The following is a 17,056-nucleotide window of genomic DNA, read 5'->3' as shown; positions in this document are numbered from 1 at the left end:
TGTTTTTTATAGGAACTAGTTCATTTCTGAGAGAACAGCACTCAGCCAACAGTGATTAGAAGGACACCTCCATTTGTACTGCACTGTCTCTGCCAGTCTGGGAAGCTACTACCTCTTCTTTATAACACACCAGTCTTTATGAACTTTGCTTCAGATCTCTAGCCTACCCTTAAATTAGGTCTCTTTTTCCCCAGCTAGCTCAGTATGCAGCCCTTTCTCCATCAGCTGGCTCCAATTATGTGATCCTCATACGCTATCTCTGAATAAATGTTCTTTGAAGTTATAAAGTAGAAAGATTCCCTTGGTAAGCTACTTTGATTCAATTGCTTCAAATAGGAAGATTGCTTCTGAGGTATAAAGGTTAATTTCACCCATCTCAACTCAAGTTAAACAAGAATTTAAGGAAGTCCAACAAATGCTGAGTTCACTACTCATATCCCAGTTCTGAAAATTCCTTACCAGGTAGATACTCCGTGTTTTCTTGCAAAGTAAATATTGCTTGGCCTGGACTTTTGTAAGATGTGAGAAGCCTGGGATGAGCCTACGGAGCAATCCAAGATGCTTAGTATGCTCAGAAAAATCTTAGCTGCTTGATTTAATTCCTAGGTGGGAGTCCAGCCTTCTCAGTGCATGCTGAGCAGTGTGAGGAATCGACCTCTACCTAGTGTGTCAAGCCTGAGCACCTAGTCAAGCCCAAAGTCCTGTTGGTGCTGTTTATGTTTTGGCTTTGGCTCCTGCCTGACCAAGAGACAAGAACAGCACTGAAGAGACAGAGAACCAGGACTCACACCCTTTCCCCCCAGGAGGATAAATAACATTGCATATGTAGACATATGCACATTTTGGCATGTATCAATTGAAAATACAAAGTCTTAATTAAACAGGAAGCCCCTTCATAATCTCAAATGAGCATATGCATACCTGAATCAGATCTTTCAGAATGCTGCAAATTGAAGGGTCTCTGAAAGCCTGTGGTGTCAATGATACACTGCTTAAGCAGATCATGACACAGTCGACTTTTACAGCCCAAGGCTCTCACACTAAGGTTGAATCTGCATGCAGAATACACTTTGCTAGGCCTTGACATCCACAGGCCTAGCAGGCATAGCAGCCTCTGAGTGCAGGTTCAGGACAGAGATGTTAATTGTCCCCAACCATCAGGCAAGTAATCTGCATTTTGAAGAGGCTCTAAATTGACATTTACATAATTTGTTTTACAAAGTCCACTGATGCATATTTGCATAATAGACCACAGCAGTGCCAACAGATCCATTGCAGCACATGGTGTCAGCTCTCATGACGTTCTAGTGGGTTTTTCCCTTAATTGGAGCTCTTACAACACAAAGAAATTGTCAATAACTGATACATCTCAAGGAGAAGACTGAGTGCCTGTCAAAGCTTCTTTGTCTGGGTAGAAGCACACACAAGCTACATGCTCAGTCACCTAAGAAGCGTTTGCTTATATCAATGCCAATTCTGTGCATAGAAGCAAGTGGAGGTGGTCTTTTATGTACTTAGGATATTTAGAGCCTTAGCTGACCTAGATTGGACAGTTCATTCCATCTCCTGGAGTCTCCCATCGCACTCCACAAGCTTACAGCAAGAGAGCGATGCTTTCATGCTGTCTGAATTCTTCCTGATTAAAAAGGGATGTGTTTTCTCATTACCACCCTCAGCACCTGGGCACAATCCATTGGAGAGGTACTGCAGGTGCCAGGAGAAGGGCTTTGGCAACCACAGTGGCATTCTCACTAGTCCTCCCAGGCAGTCAAGCTTAAGCCCATCTGTCTAGAGAAGACAGTTGAAAGCTGCAGGTGTTTGAGTCCCAATGCAATATTCATCACTCTCAAAATAGTTTTTGTTGTTGTTGTTGTTGTTTTTTAATTCTCATGTTGGAATTAATATCTTAAGGAGTTGTTGGCAGATGTGTGGGATTATGGCCAGAAGTGATTTTTCCACATGGCTAAATAGGAGAAGCAAGTAATCACTGCTGACCAATGTAAAAGTTTAGCAATGCTGTTTCTCTGAAAAAGAAGGAAGATTTATAGCCCTTAGTCTATCATGTGCCACAGTGGACTGAGCTAAACTCATTCCTGGTAGCTTTGATGTAGTTGTCTCCCATTAAATCAGGACAGAATTTGGGAATGAAATTATTGCCTGCCCTGGACAAGAATTTCCTTCCTTTAATTTTCTGCACAGCCTGAACACAGCCTGAGCATAGTCTTCCGCGTATGCTAATGGACTCTATTTCATTTTGTAAGACATTTTATTAGAAAAGTTTATTTTTTTTAACCTCGGTTGTGTATCTCCCTTACATATGTGTTGATTTGGGTATTCTTCATCCTGCTGAATGTGATAAGGGTTCATCAGTTTCACTGCATGCTATTAGTAAGATAATGCTTTTAAGCCGCTCAGTATTTTTTCCATGAAACATGTTCTTCTTGCTACAGATATTCAGTAGAGTGATGGCTCTAATCATCCTCTCTGTCAATAACTGTCGGCTGTGATAGAGCTGGGGTTCTGGTTGGCCGGATAAACCTAGCAATGTGAAATAGAGGATATGCATGCTGAATATTTGCCAAATTAGAGCAGGAGAAATGACTAATTTAAACTTCCCATAGTAGAGCCAAAGCAAGTCTAATGCTGTTATGTTTTCCTTTACTGCTCTTGATATTAGGTCTAAAATGATTAATCCGGGATAATATCATGCCAGTTTCTTTTTATTTCAATTCTCACTGAAATGAAAGGCTGGCAAGATTTAATAAACAAATGTTTCCTGCTGAAGTATGTGCTGATTTTTTTGTCATCCACATTAAGAGAAATCAGATGATACATGGATTGATATGATTCCAGTGTTTATTGTGTAATTAAGCATCAATTATGATTATATCCTATCAGAACCTCTTAAAAAGATTGTTAGTATAAAGTTGCTAAAAAAATAACAGACATACAGAAAACACTTGAAATCCTCACTGACACTGTCATTAGTATGAAGGAAATTGGGTTCCAGTGATTTAAAAATCTTGCGGCAGGAATCACATTTGTCCAAGTTTTTAGGGAGCAGTGGAAGTAACAATGGAAATAACCGGAAAATTTTCACTGGCTTTTAAAGAGTGAGGAATGATAACAGCATTGTGTTTGCAGGGAGAGAAGAACCTTTCAGATGTCTTTTAGAAATATTTGTGGTTGGTTTTTCGTGACTGCCATGCTGGAAGTTGATGCCTTGTTTGTGGTTATTCTATTCAGGGATTTAGTCAGGCTGCTGGAAATGCATGTGTTGAGTCCATTCTGCCTCTCAGAGGCAGCTGTGAGTTAAAAGGGCCATGCCTTGAGTCACTGAGCTCTGTCGTGGGCAGGGAACTCTTCCGTCATTTTTTTCCTCTGCCCATGCCTTACAGATACGAACAACACTTGCTTATGCTAAAATGGGAGAGCATTGTGGCCTAAACAGATAGCAGCCCATCTCCCTGCCCTCTTGGCATCTCCTTGTGGAGGGAGGCACATGGACCTCACTAAGCAGCATGGAGCAATTTCCATCATCTCTTCTGTTTTTGCTTTCTTAATTTGTTGAGTACCAATATTAAGTATTAATTTGAGTAGCTCTTCCCAGTGTATGTCAGTCCAGTTTGCTCTCACGGTAGACCCAAGTGCTTAGAACATGTAGCAGAGCCTTCTTTACTTGGAGACACCTGTCTCAAAGGTGACAGGATAAGGCATGAGAGACCTGAGTTCAAGCACCCCTTGTAAATTCAAGAGACCTAAGTTCAAGCACCCAGCCACGGGAAGGATCTGAGCCTAGCTACCTCCTGTCATCATTTTACCTGCTGCCCTTGTTGGCAGATGTCTGCTGTCTTAGCTTGTGGTGTGGTCCTGTGAGCCCACGCCGACAGGGCCTGGCAGAGGAGAGGAGCGCCGCAGGCCTTCCTCCACCTCTGGCACGGGACCGCGGGGCTCACAGCCTGCCTGCATGGTCAGCTGTGGAAACCTTAACGTCACAGGGCTTTGGGAGATAGAAACTGAAGCATCCAGGGAATTGTGCCCCTAGGACGAGACAGTGGCTGAACAGAAGCTTTCATCTCATGAATCTCAGTGGCAGCCAAATTGTCACACTTAGGCCTAGGCCTTTTGTGGACTGGTGTTGCTGGTCTACAGGTTGTAGCGTACTCAGACCTGACCGTCCTCTCAAGCTGTGTGACCCTCTCCTCATCTTTGGCATGGAAAAACTGTAAAGGGTGCTTGTATGATGTGTGAGTTTTTTCAGCTGAGAGAGAAGCTGCTGTTCAGTTCTAGGCCTCGGGGCTGAGACATATGCCTAATTTCAAGCAGGTGGGTAATAGTATTTATTTTGGTGCTACAACCTTTGTTTAAAGTTAAGCAGATGAAGTTCAGATCCTTGCTGTAAGTTGAAGCTTACGCTGCTGCTAGAATAAGATGATATCCAACGTTTTTATAAAATGGAGCTTTGTCTGCTTAGAGCTGCGAAGCTAAATTAAAATCCTGGTTACAAATGTCAATTGGAAATACAATTATGAGCTTATGAAAAGGCTGGATATTCATAACATGTAAATTTTCAAGCAAGAAAAGGTGCAGTTCCCCTTAAGGGAAAGGATGCCAACAACACATGCTCTTATTCTTCCCAAGAAAATGAGGAGTGTCTGGGGGAGAGGAGATGGGATGGCCTTAAATGTTTTTGTACTCCCTTCTAAAATAAGTTTATAGCTTCCCCATATACAAGTTAATTAAGCTTTCGATTTGACCTTTGTGTTGAGCAATAAAAGTTAACTGGGAAAGATGTGGGTAGAATGAGAACACAAACAAAGCATGCCCCACGTCAACCAGTGTGAGAACTGTTTCTGTAACCAAAACTAATGAGATCATCAGGACAAAAGCAACAGCCAAAGCATTTTCAATTATTACTAATATTTTTCTTCCTTGAGCCAGTTTATATTTTTCTTAATTACACAGCTTTGAGCTGTGGTGTGATATTTAGCAGATGCCTTTGGCACTTGGCGTGCTGATCACTTGCACACTCCAGACTGGCAGGGGTACCTAATCTTTGAAGTCTAGAGCGCACATTCATCTTTAACCATAAAGGTCAATCCTGCATTCCTCTCATCCCCCCAAACTCCCATTAAGTTTAATAGGAGGTTTGAGCATGTGAGGCATGCAGTGTCAGGATCGCTCTCAGTCTTCTGGATATTACCAGCGAGGCATGTACAGAATTTCTAAACTTAACTAATTAATTGCACCATACAGCGATGTCAGGAGGCTGTCACAGAGCTTTTTAGTTGTTTCTTTCATTACAAGAAAGTTACAACAAAAGTTCAACAGATTTACTGGGAACATCATGTTTTACAGATACTTCCATGCTGTGTTTCAGGATATCATGTCAGCTGTGCTGCAGTATGTATGAGGTATCTGGCAAACTAAACAAGCTTAAACATACAACCACAAACATGTGCCTAGGACTAGACTAAAAACAGATGTTTCCAGGAAATGTAAAAGATGTTTGGCATGTTTTAAGTCTATACTTTCAGCTTGTCTGAATTTGAATAAGTCCTGTATTAATATAAACAAAATGACGAAACCTTTTCTAGCGAGTGACTGACTTATTAATGGAACTATTGCTGAATCACACAAGGTTTGTTAGGTTGGATTATTTTTTCCCAAGGAAAAGATGGATTGTTTTATTTTGACATTTACCATTGCAGGGGCTGAGGCGGTTATACGTGTGGGTTTACTTTTCAACCCTCAGAACTAATAGAATTTTATTGTGGCTCATGAAAATCATGCAGGGTTTGCTATGGCAGCTGTATATCAAAAGTCAAACAAATACAGTGACAGGTTTCCTTACACTAGTACAGCTGAGATCGTGTGTAATTCTATATACGTTTATATTTATTTATATTTTGCATTTGAATGTATATAGACAACAGATTGCTTGGGAATGGGGGAAGGAGTTGTCATTCAATGTAAGTGTGGCTTCCAGGCACCTGATATTTCAAATTGTCTTGCAGTTGTTCCTGGCTTTTCTTTATTGCATTTTTTTCTTTGTTACATTCGACTTTTTTTATAACAGCAATTCCTGAAAATCCCAGCCAGTGTTATTTCTTGAGGAGAGTGCCTGTGGTTCTTCTCATCCTGAAGAACTTCAGAATGCAGTGTGTACAAAATAAAGTCGTTCACTTGTTGTCCTTCAGGAGGAAGTAATCTGCCAAAGATCGCACTGAGTTTGCTGCAGAATTAAAAACTGGACATAGACAATCTGAGCCCTGATTTATAACTGCTCTCCCAAAGCCAACTTCTCTTCCAGTTACGTGCTCCCTAAAAAGAGAAACAGAAAGATTGCATAACTAAAATGGAACAGGTCTATTAATCCCTGTAATCTTGACTCATGTTATATAGTGGGCAATGGCAGGCCCCAGATTTTGGGAATTGTGTCATGAGTTCATCACACATTGGGAGTTCTCATGTTCCTGTTTCCACAGTGTCTGTGTTTCCATGGCTGTTGCAGCTATAACTGGAAATAGTGCTGGTCTTAATGTCAGGATAATAGATGATTGGGAAATTGTTGTTACATTTCATGGTGACAGCATTGTTTTGCAATTTCAGTGTTCCTTCCTTTGAATATGTAAAAGTAATTCCAGCTTTTGCTACCAGAGGTGATAAAAAGCTAATAATAACACTGCAGCATCTACTGTAATTTAAGAGCCTGTTCCACTGAGTTGCACCTTGCTTTAATTTTCTCCCAAAGCTGTCAGCCAAAACCAAGCCGATGATCAAAGTGAAACTTATCAAGCAACTGAGCTACAACATGGAGAGTAAATTCAGGGACTGACCAGTCCACTGCAGACCTGTGGTGTCAGTCTTATTACAACCATGATGAGACATTCAAGACCAGGGCATTAATTTGTCATCATAGATGCTGACATTCATGCTTTTCAAAGCACAATGTTTGCATGAAAGCCTAGGAAGAACATTTACAGGACTAGTCTGGCAAATCTGTTTTGTGTTTATTCAAAATACCCTCACCGGGGTTGCACACTTGTGACGATTCGTACATTTGCCTGGTGTGATGATCCATAGTTTCCCGAAAGGTAATCCAGCTTCCCCCTGCATGAGATCACTCCACTCAGCTGCCCTTCCCTCCCTCCTTTGTCTCCTTCTCTTCCTCAGTGCTAGTAGCAGTGGTGACCTGTCCAGAGCGTCCTGACATTTCCCCATCACTCCAGCGGAGATGTTGTTGAGTGTTGTTCAGTGGCACTGGCAGATTTTTTAGGGGAACACTCCTTGTCACACTGATGGTTTGCAATCACAGAGAAAGAACTCAGGTCAAGAGAAGGGCAAAACTGGAAAAGGGCGTTTTGTTTAGCAGATGAATTTCATCCCTTGGCAGGACAATAGGAAACCTCTACAGACATTTAAGCAGACCTTACTGATGCTGTTCATTACAGAGCAATAGCATGCCAGCACACCAATCAATAGGTACATCTTTGATAACTTCTGCCAGAACCAGGGCAGCAAACTGCCAAAGGTTTACGCTAAGGAGGGGTAACTAACATCTGGGCTGCCAATACGGTTTGAACTTGTGTCAGATAACCTGATAACCTAAAAAAAGGATAAACACATTATTTTCCCCCTGTGTCATTACTGGCTAAGATTAAGGTGTGCTTTAATGTGTGATGCACCAAACACCTTTGAAAGGCATGCTCAGCCCACACTGTAGGGGAGGTTTTGTGTTCCTTAGTTAGACGATAATGACAGGTTTGACTCTCCCTGTTATCCTGGCTAGTCTCTCTGAGGAATGGTATTGATCCACATAAGTATTTATGAGAAGTTCAGTGCCATCCAAGGGGCACATGCATTACTGGGTAGCAATCTGTGGTTAGATCTTTGAGGTGAAGATAATCCTAAATGCTCTAAACATCGAGGTCAAGTAATTTTCATTATGTGCTTTGTTTATGATGTCAAGATGTGAATTTAACTGCAGTTAACACATATGAAAGTTCAGCTAAGGAAGTGGACTCGATCTTCTGAACTCAGGGAGCTGTTCTCTGCACTTACAGGAACCATGGTGCCTAAGGGGACTCAGGGCAGTCTTCCATGACCCCAACAGACCTAGTCCTTGGCAAGAGTCCCAAAAGGCTGTTCACAAAGGGTGCTCGGGCAGTCAGCTGCCTTCACTGAGTAACCCTTCTGGCAGGATTTGAGTATTCACACTGGAAGCCTGGATTAAGGGCACAGCACAGTAGCTGCTACAGTGGCTGCATTACCATCACTATTTAGTATATCACAGATTTGTTTTTTTTTTTTTCATAATGAATGTAATAATAACTATATACTGAAACAATAATTATATCACATAAGAAAAGTAACAGTGTAGAATAATCATATACCAGGATCCAAAGGTCGTCATGTACATCAGCCTGAGGTTAGCTGAAGTCTTCAAAGATTTAAACTACGCACGCCATTTCTGGAAAGGAGAGAAGGAATGATGATGGGAAGAAAATTTCTAGCAGTGGAGAAAGTTTTTAGTTGTAAACCATATAGCTTCAAAACACAGAAGGTAAATAATGGAACAGAACAGTAGTCAACAGAAGTTGTGGGCTCTGGTTTTACGAAGTCAAGATCTGGGGGTTGATTCATGTGTATTGAACATCTGGAGTCTGCTTTGTTGAGACTGGAGTTTCATTTCTATGCTAGTCTTTACACTTTTTTTTTTAGCATATTCACTATTATTTTTATTTTTTGCCTTTTGAATGTCAGTAGTAGACTGAATATAAACATCCCCAACTCTGAGAAAAAGATTTGAGAGAAAAACTCATTTAACTCTGAGTCTCTCTGCCAAACCCTGGAGTGAGTAAGCAACTGGAACTCTCAGCAAACTGGGAAAATAAACATGAAATCTTTACACTGCTGAAATTTGCAGTTAAAAAACTAAATATAAGATTGAAAAAGATCTTGAACTGAATTAAGACTGAGGCTATTTTTATTTATTTTTAAGAAGAGAGAAAACAGAGCATTTGAAATAAAATACCAGTTTTGCACAGTTAAGTCCTAAATTAGAATTAGCCATTAATAACATCATGGCCAGTACTCCACTGTAAAGTCAAAGATCTCAGAATTTAGTCCTTCCCATGGATAAAGGCGGAATTTTCTAATGTATTATTTAACGCTTGTTATGTAGTGCATTAAGCAGTCACTGGGAGGAAAGCTTTTAAAAACCAACAACCTCTCTGATAGCATTAAATCCTACCTTAGATTTTTGGTTAAGTCAATATTAAGAAAATAAATGAATTAATACATTTCAGTCTGCCCGATTTATAGAGGCCAATCAAGTTACAATGCTGGACATGGCCAAGTGAAAGAGGGGAATAGATTTACCTGAGTGAGGTCTTAATTTAATCAGCTGGCCCCAGAGAGCTGAAGTCAGCAGGCTGGGATGATATAAGAGGCAGCAGAGAAATAGTGCATTTACCGCAGTTGAAAAGAAGAATGACAGTGATGGAAAGGAGTCTCGGCAGTGTCAGAACACACCTATTTCCATGATTTATTCTTAATTTACTTTAATGACAATCTGAAGGTTGTCCATTTTTCTTTAAGTGTCCTCGGAATACTGATATTTTCTAAACATTTATAGCATGCTTTTTCTCCCCCTCCTTTCTGTTAGCTCCATCGCAAGTTGGAAATGAAGAGAAACTGCAGTTTGCCATAATGAATTTTGAGTGCAGCAGCAGACTGTCCTTTTCCCACTGTATTCTTTGCCATCCAGTGTCCTCTCTTTGCAGTCAGCCTTGAATCAGGTCTAGGAATCACAGATTCCTCTGGAATTAATGTTGATATTGTGATAAAATGGAGGAATTTGTTACATTTCTTTTACAGTTTGTATTGGCAAGAACATGTGCTTTCTCAATACAATAGTTCATTTTTATTATCAAGTGGGTTTATTGATGGCTGGTCAGAAATACTGACATGCAGACAATGATCTCAGACTGCATTTACATTTCTGGAATACTTGCAGTCTTTCCAGTTTCTGTCAGAAACTTACTCCTGTGATTCAGAGTTTTTATTTTAAGATTGGACTGTTGTTGAATTTGCACTGCAAACTTACGCCATTTGCTTTCTGTGTGCATATGCATTGCATTCATTAGTATCACACAATATCCTGTAAGCTTGGACCTGAACAATTATTGTTAATTTTTAAATTCTTCCAGGTAAGAATGTTGGTTGGTTGGTTGGCTGTGTTTTTTTTTTGGTTGGTTTGTTGTGGGTTTTTTTGTTTATTTGTTTGTTGGATTGTTTTTTGTTTGTTTGTTTTTGCCGGGCACTGGGTTATGCTGTTACAGATCATTCCATTATCAGAGGAAACACTGATTTTCCCCACAATGCTAGTGAAGTGTTCAATAACAATATGATCGCAGTAATACTTGGAAGTAGCCTGGGAATGTCAAGCTAACTGGAGACCCCTATCAGTCATTTCTTCATTTTAAACATACATGTTTCTGCAAGGAATCACTGCTACTTTCTTAGGAATCTAGCTCTTTATATAAAAAATGCCCCAAAATGCCCCAAAATGCATCTGTAAAGAGAGAAAAAAACACCAGTATTGTTCCATACTTCAAAAGCAAAACAAACAAACAAAATCCTTGTACTTGCTAGGAAAAATGATGAAAAGCTTTGAGTTTTGACTCAAAGCATTTTCTCTGTGTAGCCACTTTATTTGCCCGTGTCAATGAACAAGGCACATGACACACCTGTGGGGTTCTTCGTGTCCATGGCCTATCTTGGCAGGTTGTCCAGGGGTCATGTGCTGCCTTAAAGTTAAGGCAATGCAAAAAGAAACCGGCGAGTTTACTGTTAGTTGGCTGTTGGTTGACTCAACAACTTGACAGGTATTTCACTGGGGCATGTTACAAAACCAGTCAACCCTAGCATCACGTTTTAAAGCATGAGCCAGTTCCCATACCAGGTGAAACCGAATGTATTGTTAATGAGAGAAAGCCAGGTTCTAAAACCGGGTTTAGGCTGTGTCTACAAGTAGAACAGGCCAGCCTGAGAAGAATTTCTGAGCAAAACAGTGGGTGCTGAGCAAAACGCTGCAGCCACTGGGCCACATTAATATAAATGCCCATCACTCTCCATACATGGTTCAGTTATTCATGCTGGAGTACATGTTCCAGCCATAGACAGGATTTAAAGCTACTATTTGAAAGACGTGATTAATCTTACATTTACTTTCATGTTTTCAGATATACTCAAGGACAAGAAAGCCCATCCAGAAAACAGAAATGAACCAAAACCAACTGTGAAAAAGATTGACACCACAACCACCACAAGCACTGTCAAGTCATCCTCTAAACACAGTGTAACTGGAAGTGGGAGCAATCCAGCCCTGAGTTCCTCACTTGTTATTTTAACAGCACTAGCAGTTCTGTGGCATTGTCCTCTGTAGCTGCATTGCAATGCAGCCACTGCACAAGCATTTCTGTTCACTGTCATTTATACCTACAGCCTTACCCACAGAAAACAAAGTTAAATGGCTCTCTAGTTCATGCGATATGTTAGAATAAATATTAAACAATCTGCTGGGGTTGGCAGATAGGAAGTATCATCGCTTACAGTGTCTGAAGATAGCTTCTGACAAAACCTACCAAGGATACAGAGAGAAAGATGACAGAAGTCTGAGTAGCTTAAGTTACGGGGTAGAAATAATTGAGAACACAAAAATTGTGTATGTGTGTGTTACTGTTTTTCTCAGTTTTGTTCACTGGAATCACACTGGCTGGTTTTGTTTAAGTTTTTCTGATAAATTAAATGAATGGTGAGTATTCAAATTTAAGACAATATATACATTATTTCTCCAATGAGCAGCTAATAAGCTATGTCTACAGTTGTAAACCATGTTAAAGTGAAGTACTCTTACCAGCTTGATGAAATTCCTAAGTGGTCAAGAAGATCAAAGCATGTTTGAAACTTTTCCCTCTTACTGTTTAGATTGTAGGAAGCGACATAAAAGCATATGGTGTGTCTAATATATCAGTATAGTTGCCTTAACCATGGAAAAAATTAGAAACACTTCGTTTACCGAGAGATAGATAGTGAGTTTCCCTGCCCTACAAAATGCCATTAGCAAATGCTTAAGCATATGCTCTCAAGGCTTACTGGAACCATGTCCAGCAACAGGAAATACAAGCATAATAATGTTTTGTGAAGTTGAATGCGGTTTTGTACAGAGAAAAAAACGATAATTCAGTTCAAACTTTGCATATGTGATGTTAAAGAGAAAATGACTTAAATTTTCCATAAAGGTCCCAGAGATGTAAGTTACCAGGAACTCCCATTACACACAAACTAGATTTTGTGCATTATAGATTTCTCAAATCATCTGTTTTTATAAGCTCTGTATTATTTAATTACATTTAGTGTTTAAAATTTTGTATCATGATAGTTGTAAATGTAAAGCAATCAAATCTAGAATATTCTCTATAATGTCTCATCATGATTGCTATCCTAGAAAATGCCAAAATATGCATTAAATATGCATTATATTAGAAGGCTATTTTTAAAAAAATTAATGATACATTGATACATTTTAACTTTTCAGATGAAAAGTACTATCATAACTTCTAATGGGGTAAGAGGTAATGTGTGTTTTACAACTATGTTTACAGTGCCATTGAATATATATGTACAAACACAACTGTATGAATACAGTGATTAATGATAAATTTATGAAGCATTATAATTGTTATACTTACTACATTTCATAACTATTACAACAGTTTAATGGCCATTTTCATGTTGTAGACTATTATTATGTACAGTTTTATAAGATTTAATGTAAAACATTTACCTTTGTTTTTTGTAAAACACCACTTTTGATACTTGGAGCCACACAGCCATTGTCAATCAGGAGAAAGAACCCTGTATCTTACAGCTTCGGGCATTTTATTGGCAACTTTGATTATGAAAGGCATGCTGATTCAGAAAAAGTGCCATGTGCCAGTATTACTGTGTGCCATTTTATAAAGTGGCAAGTATAGTGACAAGATAGTATGACAAGACAAGTATACAATAAGTGGACAGAGACTCACTATATTTGTATGTTTTCAGATAGCATTAGTGAACATATCTAAATATATTTGTGGAGGTGGAGCTTCAGTTTTGTTTTTATTTGGGCTATGAGTTCATATTTACAGACATAAAAGTATAATCAGAACCATCCAGCTGTGAAAGAGTTGTCTCTAAAATGAGAAGAGCTAAGTTTTCTAAAATAATTCAATTTTCATGTTGGAACAAAGATAAAATGGAAGAAGATACGTATGCTAACATGAAATACTTCTGATTTTTCAAAATGGAAAGTATATTAGTATCACTACATAGTGTTTTCCAAATCATATCAGTGTAAATCAGTTTTCCCAAAGGTACAAAAATGTCTATCCTGTACTTTCTGGAGTTTTGAGCTGCACCAGTCTATTGAACCATAATGAAAAGTTCAACTTGTATTCATTTTCAGTGCCCTTTGGAAAAGTGCACTTTTACCTGAGGAGGTGTGCAAGTCATGTCATTTGTACTATCAAAGGACAGTATAATTCCTGCAGTCTTAAAGGATCAGTTGCGACGGCTGCTGTTAGACAATTTGGTCTCTGTGCGCACACAGAAATGTACCTCTGGTGCTAACGTATCACCAGCTCCTCAGGTAATACTGATCACTGTGACTTCACTGAAGCAATTTGAAGGGTTTCCATGCTTGTGAACCTGACTCATAATTTAGTATTCTCATAACTGAGATACTGTCGTTGTTACTCGGGCACACACATCGGTATTTGCACACTTAAGTCTCCATCAGGATTCCTGTGGATAGAGGTGTGGTTTCAGGGTTGAGCTCTGATGCTAACAGATTTCTGCTGGGCAGCTTGGCCTTTTCGCTTCTTCACACCTGCAGAGTGAGAACTTGAATACCTGGAACTTGCATGTCATTTTGAGGTCTTTCCTCTAAAAGTTCTGTGGTTTTAGCTCAGACCGGTGATGCAGCTATCCTAGTATTTAGCTGTAGCAGGGCAAGTGCAGAAACCCTTAAATTAGGCGTGTATGGAATAACTCACCTAGGGAACTTTTAGCTGTTGCTAAACCTTTAATATAGCTAATCAAAAAAATGGGAAAAATTGAGTGTTTGAATTTGGGGGTTGGTTAGTATTTTTATGATGTAGCATTCACCTCTGAAGCGAAACAAGACAACCCTTTTCAAGTTGTGACAAAACTAGAACAAATTCAAACAGTGGGAGGAGGTAGATTCATCAATTTATTTTGTTGGAGTCAATACTTTAATAGGCACAGAACAGAGGATTCAACAGCTATTAATGCATTTCATGCTAATGTACTTTTATACTGTAAGAAGAGTTCTGGCCAAGCTGGCATGAAATCTGTTCATAATGTGCATCAGAAATGGTGCAGCTTTAAAGAGCCATGCAGCATATTTTTACTGATAGTTTATGTTATTTTTCTCAGGATTAGTTACATACATATGAAAAAGAGTATTTTCCATCAAGCAAAAAAAAAAACTGTGTACTAGCCTATTTGGCAAAATCTTAGTTTGATATCAAGGACACTGTAATTCTCGGTAATTACAAAGGTCTAAATTCAAAATACTTTTGAACTTGTCTGTGTAATCTCAATGTAAAATAACACACTAGTCTAAGAGCATTGCTGTAGCTTTGCCTAACAGTTATGAATTTTATTTAGCCACTGCTTTTTGTATGTTTATTGTTTTGCTATGACTTTCTTTTAATATTTTGCTGTGCCAGCATTTCTGAATGCCAGCGTTGGAGAGTAACTCCTGTCATGCATTTGTAAGTAAAAACAATTATAATTTTCTCTTGATAGCGATGTAGGCTTCTTAACAAATAAGACAAAGTTGCCGTGGACATACAGTCAGTTCCTAGTGTCTCACTGTTCTTTGGGCAACATGTTACACCAGGTTCATGTGAGAGGTTCAAATAGTTTGTGTATCACTGTTCCCCTTCTTGGCTATGAAAGTATCAGGGAGAAAAGTGAACACAGATGGACAAAAGCACATGTGGCTGCAGTGTTACTATTGCATGGCAACCTCCAGCTGTCTTTTCCGAGGTCCTGAGCTGAGCATTCCCCTTTAATTTTCAACAGCTTTTACACCTCTCCATGTTTATGCACGGAGACTGGACAGGCAAAGAGCAGCAGGAGGATCTAGACTGCATCTTAAGGCAACTTCACAGACACCTGCTATGAATTGCACTTTCTTTGCAATTCATGTGCTCTACAAAAACTGGCATCTTGTTTTCAGCCTTGATTTTTTTTTTTCTGGCTCGCCTGTTTCCAGTGCTATGCACTGTCCTGAACCAGGTACTCTGTCATTGTGTAAAGAACTGTTGATTCTGATCTCTCACACAGTAATGAACCTTCTGAGGTATAAATAGCTGTCAGAGCTTGATAGAGCAACATGAATAATTATGTCCAGCTGCACTTACTTCACAGGCTCTGGGTATGGGTATCTGGCTATGAGATTCACATCTCTTTGATCTCTTAAATCAGATCTGTATTTAATATATCCCTATTTTATTTTGTTACCAGGACTGTAACACATATCATAATCTTTCAATTTGACTCTCTAATGCTGTATGGGTCTTCTCAATATTGTCCTAATGATGCTGTGTGCAGTCTTCTTTTTAATGTTAGATGAGCCTTTTTGCACAGATTTACTGAACCGTTCTTATTCAATACTGCACATGATTAGGTTTAAGCAAGACCTGTTCAAGTGAAAGGAGCTGAAGCACATTAAAGTAAGATACTGAGTAGGAAAACAATCCAGAAAGTCCTTATGTTGCTGACTGGGGTTCTTCGTATTTAGCAGATTTTAAGGTTTAGTTAAAATTATGGTCAAAAGTTCTTAACTAACGTGGATTCGAGGGGATTTCAGATGATTTTTTGAGTGGGAAGTAATTGATACACAGTCTTTCTTCATCTCTCTGCGTATGGGTCTGTATATGTAGGGGACATTCACAGAATCCCAGAATGTTAGGGATTGAAAGGGACCGTGACAGATCATCTAGTCCAATCCTCCTACCGGAGCAGGAACACCTGGATCATGTCACACATGAACACGTCCAGGTGGGTTTTGAATGTTTCCAGAGAAGACTCCACAACCCCCATGGGCAGCCTGTTCCAGTGCTCCGTCACACTCACTGTAAAAAAAGTTTTGTCTCGTATTTAAGTGGAACCTCCTATGTTCCAGCTTGCACCCATTGCCCCTTGTCCTATCATTGGGTGTCACCGAGAAGAGCCTGGCTCTGTCCTCCTGACGCTCACCCTTTACATATTTATAAATGTTTATAAGGTCACCCCTCAGTCTCCTCGTCTCCAAGCTAAAGAGACCCAGCTCCCTCAGCCTTTCCTAAAATGCATCTTGCACATTGACCAGCACGATATCAGAAGTGCTCACATTACAACTAGCCAAAAGCATTTGAGACGTTTATTTTCATTTACAGCATTTTTACAGCATTTCACTATTCACAGTGTTGTTTTTAATGACATAGGGCATGTGCATTAATGAAAACTGAAGGATGTGACAGTCAATGTCATTATAGCTGTGGCATGCCTCGGTTAAAAAGAATGTGATCATGTCTTAACTCCTGTTGCCCCTGAAGTCTGGAATTGTTCTCTGGATTGCATTGTCACTATGTAAGGAAGATTTGAATTGTATTAAATATTAAGCCACAAAAAAATAAATATTGGCCAAGGGATTGTAATAAATAGATAACAAACTCAGAAAAGTATCCTGCATTTGAAATAGAGAATAAGACTAAATAAGAAACCCATTCTGGACCAAAACCATTTTTCAAGACTCTTTCTCCTCTCCAAGTTCAGCCCCATTCCCTTGCACTACATACACCACAATATGAAGCCTTTATGCAAGAAACTGCTGCACTGAATGCAGGAAAACGAATTAAAACTGTTACTGTGTGGTAGTATTTTGAAACCTTGCTTAGAGTATGTCTCCTTTGGCTGGTTATGAGGAATGTAT

General features: G+C 39.4%; 1 protein-coding gene across 6 annotated transcripts in view; it reads left to right on the top strand.

The window, feature by feature from the left end:
- The window catches only part of LOC118171631 (glypican-5-like), a 411,554-nt gene extending 397,398 nt beyond the window's left edge, over positions 1–14,156 (top strand). For all 6 annotated transcript variants that reach the window (XM_035334914.1, XM_035334910.1, XM_035334915.1 and 3 more), the window contains one exon: positions 11,250–14,156. In XM_035334914.1, coding sequence (XP_035190805.1) covers positions 11,250–11,452 — 203 coding nt within the window. In that variant the 3' untranslated portion in view covers positions 11,453–14,156. The remainder of the gene's footprint in view (positions 1–11,249) is intronic.
- The last annotated feature ends 2,900 nt before the right edge of the window (positions 14,157–17,056 follow it).

The sequence above is a fragment of the Oxyura jamaicensis genome, chromosome 9, assembly GCF_011077185.1.
Source record: "Oxyura jamaicensis isolate SHBP4307 breed ruddy duck chromosome 9, BPBGC_Ojam_1.0, whole genome shotgun sequence".
NCBI lineage: Eukaryota > Metazoa > Chordata > Aves > Anseriformes > Anatidae > Oxyura > Oxyura jamaicensis.
The sequence above is the reverse complement of the archived record's forward strand: the minus strand, read 5'-3'. Positions and strand labels throughout refer to the sequence as shown.